This window comes from Brassica oleracea, chromosome C4 (genome assembly GCF_000695525.1).
Source record: "Brassica oleracea var. oleracea cultivar TO1000 chromosome C4, BOL, whole genome shotgun sequence".
NCBI classification, from domain to species: Eukaryota; Viridiplantae; Streptophyta; class Magnoliopsida; order Brassicales; family Brassicaceae; genus Brassica; species Brassica oleracea.
In genome coordinates, this window is record NC_027751.1 from 42949684 (window position 1) to 42958088 (window position 8405).

Genomic DNA, 8405 nt, shown 5'->3' on the forward strand with positions numbered 1-8405 from the left:
TATATATACATTATATATATCCAAATTGTTGACTATATATTTGTAATACTTGAACTGGCCGGAGACCCAAAAATATAACTAATACATTTCATAATTTTAGATTATTCGAATATTTGGATATGTTGGGAGGCACAGAACTGAAGCGATATCTACAAGTAACAATACACAAGATTTAATGGGGCAAAACAACCATAACTAAATCTGATCTGAAATCTATTCTATAACTAAATCTGATCTGAAATATATTCTATTAAAACAACAACAAGATCTATTTATATAGGCGTGATCCAACTATTTTAATATAATTATTAAAAAAAATTATCAATCATTAAGAGAAATATTATAAAAACACAAATTTGACTAAAAAACATAAATATAAAAATTAAATTTCTAAAAAAAATGTAAAACAAAAAACATACCCGCCATTTTAAAGACAGATCAGAATCTAGTGATTTTTTAAATTGGAATTTTAAATTTGGAATAAAATAGTAAGATCTAATTCACTGTCTTTTTATAGGTTTTTTCTGTTGGTAGTTTATGGGGAAATGATTTTTTAATGTTAAATATTAACAATCAATATTTTTAATATTCAATTATTTTTTACTTTAATTTATTTTTCGACTAATCGTTGATTTCGAAAAATTGAAAGTATTTGGTGAAGGTGATATATCATTTTAAACAATTTTGCTTTAATTTATGACCCATGTGTTCTTGTTCTAGATCTGTAGATTTGGTGTGTTTGTTTTAGTCTCTTTCTAACCAAGCAGGATCTGTTTCAGGTTAACCGGATTGTCACTGTTCTGATTTCCCCACGGGATTGGAAAAATATATATAATTATTTTTAAAACAAAAATTAACAGTTTCCGTCTAATTTTTAACGATTGACTATTGTAATCTTAATTTTGTGCAACAAAGGTTGGTTAGAGGATAAATATATGCATACAATATTTGAATACTGAATATGCCAATTGCAAATACTTGAGAAATAACAAACTAATTTTCTTGTTATGATTTTTAACGTCAAAATTCATATGTCATTGATTAAACTGAATTTACATAATCATAATACAAAGGATAAGTTATGTACTTATGTTCAACTTGAGAAATCTTCTTAACTTGGATTTTTAGGGAATATATTAGTGTTCTTGAATTCAAAACTTATACGGATAATAATGAGAAAAATAGTTTTTTTTTTTATTCCTGAAGTATTTATAATCTTTATGTTTAATATTCAAATATTGTATACGCATATTTATTTCTCAATCAACCGTTGACCGCACAAAATCAATAGTCAACTGCTACAAAAAAATAGACAGAAACTGTTAGTTTTCTTTTTTATTCATTGACGTTTTGACTATTTCGTTCATAATTTTATATAGTCAACAATTAATTAAAGAATAAATCTGCACAAACAATTCGTAGATATAAAGATACTGATTGCCAATAGTGTTTAGAAATTAAAGATGGTGATTGCACTAGTTGATGAATCAAAAGCTCATCGTCCTGCTGTCTGCGGCTTGTGTCTTCGTAGACTAGTGATGTTATGTCATACAGTTACTTTTGGAGACTCGTGAATTTCGGTCATCTTTATATAAACTTGCAAGAAAAAAGTAGGAGAAAAAGAAAAAAATAGCACTAGATCAAGTTTATGTTCCCAAACTAGCACTCAAGGTCAAAAGTCACAAAAATAGCACTTAATGTTTTATCAAAAGTCACAAACTTAGGGTTTAGAGTTAAAGGGTGGGGTTTAGGATTTAGGGTTTAGGGTTTAGGGTTTAGAGTTTAGGGTTTAGAGTTGAGAAATGAGATTTTGGGTATAAGATTTCAAATTTTGAAAAATAAAAAAAATTAAAATTTTTAAAAGATAAACTTAGAAAGATGCTATTTTGGTCATTTTAGTTTTTGAGTGCTATTTTTGTGATATAAACTTAGAAATGTGCTATTTTGGAGATTTGCCAAAAAAAAAACTACTAAAAAAGAGTAAAAAAATTATTTATGAATTCGTTCTTATTATTTATTGGGAGTCCTAAATTGCTATAACGAGTGGAAAAGTAAAACAAAAAAACAAGAGATACTGTAGTTTACAGTTTCATTACAAAGAAAATATGAGAAAGAAAGAGACAAAAGCAAATCACAAACGATGGTTCTGAGTTGTCTAAATGTTCTCTCTCATAGTCATATGCATGTTCTAAGTGAGCTAAAGCCTCCATATCCCAAATCACCTTCCGACAAGTCTCCTTGGCTCTGTTCCTAGTCACGTTCACATTAAATGCAAACATGTCAGAGATCATTATAATAATCTTTTATATCAGATGCTGAATCATCTCACACCTGTTTCATAGTGGAATTGACTATATCGTCTAAAGAACCAGCTTCTCCTCCCATGAATCCACTCTGTAACTTCTGCTGTCCCACGGTGAACCCTTCCTTGGGGTTACTACTCAGCATAGCATCCGTGGTTGGACCGTAGTTGCCTGATTGTCTCATCTGCAATGAATCATAATAGACTCCAGGCTGCACATTTGCATTTGAATCCAAGTCCGTGGCTCTGTAGAAAGCTCGGGGATTTGTATGATCCAACGCTGGATTCAATGGAATTGTAGAGTCACAGAATGGGATGGAATAGTTTGATGAGGAGGCATCGAACTGATGACTGATGAGGCTATTACTGTTCTGACCAGGAGGAGGAAGAGTGGACGATGATGATGATACAGCGTTTGACCAATGTTCCAAACGTTTATTGATCTGGTGACCAGGGAAGGCTGAAGGAGATGCTTGTGGGTGACCTTCTAGAACCAAGTGATTGTTGTTATTAGGAAGGGAAGTAGGGAAGCTAGGAAAAGCCATTGAGTTCCCGGCGATGATGCTCTTGTTGTTGTTTGTCTGAAGCTGGTCGAACTCTAAAGGTATTGGTAAACCTTGAAGTATGTTTCCTCCGTCAATGTGGTTAAGAGGAAGTGATGAGACATGGTGAAACTTTCCAAGATCGGTTGGGTTTTGCAAGAACATTCCTGAAGAAGGAGGAGAAGAAAGGTTGCGGACACCACCGATTCCAGAAGGAGTGTTGAGTCGGCCAAGAATCCCATTATTTGGAGGGAACGGTCTCATCCCCGCAGCGGCGGCTCCACCATGGAACTGACCGGATCCAACGGGAATCGGTCGGTGGTGGAAACCGTCAAGTCCATTGCTCATTTGCAAGAAATGTAAGTCAGAGTTGGCCATAATAGCTTGTTGATTCCCACTGATCCTCTTCAAGTAAAGGCGAAACTTCTGCAGCCACAATGAAAGAAATAAAGCTTTAAAGATATATATAAAAAAAACAAAGCTTCATTTGAGTAATAGAAAACATGAAAAATTCTTTGTAACCTGAAGATGACTAGCCACATTCTCTCTAGTGAGCTTCTCAACATTCATCAGATCAAGAATCTTTTTAGGCATTGCCTCTGCCATCAGAAACAAACAGAATTAAAATTAAATCCCTCTGAATCTCGAAACAACATTATGTAATATCAGTTTCGTCCCAGGCATCATTTGATCTGCGACCACTAGACTTTATCCTAGATACTTTTCAAGTTGAGCTAACAACCATGCATGTGACATTTAAACAAAACTTACTCTCAAAACCCAATTGGTTAACCGCTGCTACGAATTTCTTGTGGAGCTCAACGGTCCAAACAACACGAGGCTTCTTTTGAGATGATGGATCATCGTTATCATCTCTTTCCTCGTCTTCATCTTCATTGTACTGATCTTTACGTTTTCTATTTGCTCTCCCATTGTTCTGATCAGAGTTTGCAACACCTTCGTTACCCGATCCATCTTTCTTGTCACCGTTATTACTCCCACGGTTCTTTCTCACCACATGTTGCCATATGTTTTTCAGCTCCTCGATACGAACCGGTTTCAGTAGATAGTCACAAGCCCCGTGAGTAACTCCTTTCATCACATACTTTGGATCGCTATGGGCAGATAACACTGCAGAGATTAAAAAAAGAACAAGAAAATCATCATAAAACTAAACCACGAATCAGGAAAAATATGAAACATTATTTGATTAAAAATAATGGAAAAAAATTAGTTGACTTACTAATGACAGGTAGGTCCATTTCAAGACCAACAAGCTCAAGCAGTTTGAAACCATCCATGTCAGGCATGTCAACATCGCTAATAACCAGATCAAACTTGTTCTTGTTCTCTCTCAATAACTCTAGAGCCTTTTGGGCCTGGTTCGTCGTTGTAACTGCAGCCATATAAAGTATCTGTTTTTATTAATTTAAATTGAATTCAACAATAAGCTCTTGTGACACATGTAATCATTACAGTTGTGTGGATCCAAAGCAAATAAAATGTGATTTTTTTATGGTATATGAAAATTGTTAATCTTCAGAATCGATCTATGATGTTGGAAAGATCCAATCAGAAACTAGGATTTCTACATGAAGTTAGGTAGGTAGGTATTTGAATCCTTGTCTTAAAAGATTCTATTAGTGATTAAAAAAAACTCTCAGATCAAGAAAATAAATAGAACTGAATCTAAAAACCCATTTGGAGAAACTCATCAACAGATCCAAAAACACGAAATGGTCGATGCAAGAAAGGAGAGAAGAGATAGAGAAAGGAACCATGGTATTGGCAACGATGAAGCAAGGATTCGAGGATACGAAGACAAGTCTGGTCATCGTCAACAGCAAGAACTCTCATTCCTACAGGAAACTGGTCCAAGGCTACACAATCTTGTCGTTCAACAGTCATCTTCTTGGATGGTCCAAGAAATCAAAAGTTGAGATTTCTTTTTTTCTTCTTTTGCTTGTTCTTGCAAGTGTCTCGAAAAAAAGCTAAGAGAGAGAAAGTGTGCAGGGAACGTCGACGGAAAATGAGATTTATTGGATTAAATATGAATTGGGTCTAGAGAGAGAGTGATTTAGAGACTATATAATATTAAGATTTAGAGAGAGATAAAAGATTGCAGAGTTAAAACAAAAGTTTCTTCTCTGGCGAGGGAAAAAGGAATCTTAGTTATCTATCTATATATGGATACTCTAAGCTGTGATGTAATGATCGTCAAGACTCGCAATCTACTTTATTCTGCAAAATTTTAATTTTAATTTTTTTTTACTATTTTAGGTTTTTACTTTCATTTTTTTAAATCTTTAAGTTTTTCTTATTGTTTTTGCTTTGCTTTTATTTTTATATAATCGTCAAAATTGAATTTTTAAATTCATAATTTCTTTCAAATTCGAAATTAATCTTCTTAAAAAAATTAAAAAAAAAACTTCGATATGAGATTTGAACCGGAACAAAAACTTAATAAAATTTAACATTCATACAAAATTTAACCATAGCTGTTATTTGATTAAAAACATGGTTAAAATAGCTATTTTCAACAAAAAAAAAACATGGTTAAAATAGCTGTTATTTGAAAGAATCAATTAATTTATAAATCTCTAGAGATGGGAAAGTCTTTTAAGTAGAAGATTTGGTTTACTATATAATGTTTATCTCATCATTATATTTGAAGATACATTTTGATTCTGGTTCAAGCTAGGATTGTCTAACTGTTACATTTGACAAACAAACTTTAATTGTTTCCATAACTTCAATCATTATTATAGACTTTTAGCATTTTGTTTTGAATGTAAATAAAATGTACTAAAACGTGTCGTATGTCGTCTAGAGTAGAACTACTCCCATACTTTTCACTTACAAACAAAGTCATTTCGGGTTTGTAGATTGTTTTTTCCAGTACTGTCTTCTTCTCTTGATCTTCTCTCTCTCTCTCGGCTCACATCTCTTCTTGTCGCTACACTTTCTTGTGTCGAACATCTCTTTCTTCTTCTTCTTCTTTTTTTTCTTGATAAAAGATTTTCTATTGAAAAACAAAATTTACAGAACATATTATAAATACTGCTAAATCGTTTCTTCCCTTATTTAAGCCAATGAACATGTTTCTTAATTTCCTTCTTCTATAATCACTTCACCTTTATTGTCTTGTTTATTGTTGCTGTATTTTCTTTTTCCTTATAAACCCCCAGAAAAGATATAACATCAAATGTGAATGGGGTCAGCTAGTCCTGGGAAGCGGGTCGGACCCGCTCCGCAGCGGGTTGAGGTCAATTTTGCAGTTTAAGATTTTACCCGCTTGACCCGCTAGGAGTTGAATCGATTAACCGCACCCGTCCCGCACTAATCAAGCGGGTCAAGCGAGTAACCCGCCAATATTTAAAAAAAAAATCCAAATGACAAAAAAAATAGTAATACAAACGAAAATTGATTTTGGTTTCAGCAACAACAGATACATCAAGACAGCAACAACATACAAGTTCAACAAACACCAAACCATAAGTTTAAGTTTTAAGTTTTAACACACAACACAGCAAATTTAAAAACAAATTACGTATGGTCTTCTTCTTCATTCTTGTTCTTGTTCTTGCCACACCACAACACATCACATCACACCTGAAACGGAGGCAAGCTCTCATTTTGATCACCATGATCAGCCACCTCAATATCTGTCCAAAACCAGAAAAATATATGCTAAGCCTATTTGTTTCAGTCAAAAAACAGAAAAATATATGTTAAGCCTATTTGTTTCAGTCCAACACCAGAAAAATATATGCCAAGCCTATTTGTTTCACAGTTTCAGTCCAAAACAAGAATAAATAAGTGGAAGCAACTTACCATTGTCATATGGTTCAAAGTCGCGGATCCAATTATGAGCACATATCAGTGCTTGAACATTTCGAGGGAGGAGACAGCTTCTGTACTTGTTTAGAACTCGTGAGCCAATGCTGAATGAGGACTCGGAGGCCACAGTAGTTATAGGAATGCTTAAAAGATCAGAAGCCATAGTAGCCAACACACCAAAGCGATGAGAGTTGTCCTTCCAATAGGATAAAACATCCAAATTTGGAAAAGCCTTTACGTCCACCAGTGGTTCTTCCAGATACATATCCAATGCAGATTTTCCATTAGAATTCACACTGTTCTTGCGAAAGTTGTAGAAGTCCTACAAAATGCAAAGAAATAGGTTGTGTAAGAACAACATAAACTAAGTCTGAGAGATAATCCTAATACAAGAAATAGGCACTTACATCATATAGAGAGGTCTGTGATGATTCAACTCCAGCTACTGAATCGTCTGTGTTGTTTCCAGGTGATGGAGCAGCTTCTGTTTCTGGTTTAGAATAGGCTTTAAAAAGAAGTTCCAGCTTATCTGAGACATGAACCACCTTTTGCTCAGCAGTATCATCATCCAACTTTGTGAAGCAATAATCTAGTAGAGACAACTTAAACCTAGGATCAAACACTGCTGCCATTGCAAGAATCACACTGTACTCACGCCAATACTTGTCAAATTTAACTTTCATAGCCCCAACCATCTCGACAATGACTTCTGAACTGCTCTTCTCATGCGATTTCAGCCACAACTCAATCTTGTACACTTGCATAAAGTACAAGTTAGAAGTAGGGTAAGTCGAACCTGAGATTAAGTTGGTTATCTCATCAAACGGTTGCAGCAGCTCACAGATTTGAATTCCCAAATCCCATTCTCTTTCTGTGGGAAGAAGCTTGTAACTTGGATCAATCCCTCGATAACTACCAAAGGCTGCACGGTGCTTGATAGCTCTATCTATCATCTTGAAGGTTGAGTTCCAACGGGTTGGGACATCCAATGTCAACCCGGGCCTTTGATCATTCACAGGCACAGAAGATTCCACACAACTCGCAACTTTCGGCGAGACTCTGAAGCTTGAACATACTTGATGCTATCTCTGATTTTTCCTAAGGCATCACCCATCACCTTTAACCCTTCTTGAACGATCAGATTTAGAATATGGGCACATCATCTTACATGAAAGAAGTCTCCTCCACATAGCAAATCGTTCTGGATCACAAGCTGGCTCTTCAAGATGTTATGCATGTTGTCATTGTTGCTGGCATTATCTAGAGTCAGCGAGAATACCTTTCTCTCTATCCCCCACTCTTTCCACAGCTCTACAATCTTCATAGCCAAGTCTATACCAGTGTGAGGAGGAGGCATTGTGCAAAAAGCAAGAATCTTGTTCTTCAGCTTCCAATGCTTATCAACGTAGTGGGCAGTCAGACAGATGTATCCTTCCACTGTTATAGCAGTCCAAAGATCTGATGTGAAGGAGATTCTACCAGGGACTTCAGACAACTCTATCTTCAACTTAGCCTTCTCAAACTCATAGAATTTATACACATCTGAAGCAGCAGTCTTCCTCGTTATGAACTTCACATCAGCATTCAGATAAGAGCAGAGCAACCTAACTCTAGTATACTCAACAAAAGAGAATGGGAGATCATGCTCTATTATGCATTTAGCAACCATTTCACGGAAAACATTCTGATCAAGCTTCCTAACTTGTAGTTTTCCTTGTCCA

General features: G+C 35.0%; 1 protein-coding gene across 2 annotated transcripts; it reads right to left on the minus strand.

The window, feature by feature from the left end:
- Positions 1-1998: 1998 nt before the first annotated feature.
- Positions 1999-4964, minus strand: LOC106336761 (two-component response regulator ARR12). 2 transcript variants are annotated; one of them, XM_013775693.1, is made up of 6 exons: positions 4623-4964; positions 4088-4240; positions 3616-3975; positions 3367-3443; positions 2332-3270; positions 1999-2244 (listed from the first exon to the last, which is right to left on the minus strand). In XM_013775693.1, the coding sequence occupies exons 1-6, from the start codon at positions 4750-4752 to the stop codon at positions 2176-2178; spliced, it is 1728 nt and encodes a 575-aa protein (XP_013631147.1). In that variant the 5' UTR covers positions 4753-4964; the 3' UTR covers positions 1999-2175. The 2 variants fall into 2 exon arrangements, with proteins under 2 accessions (XP_013631147.1, XP_013631146.1); XM_013775692.1 differs by having other exon boundaries at positions 1999-2250; positions 4623-4962.
- Between the last annotated feature and the right edge of the window lie 3441 nt (positions 4965-8405).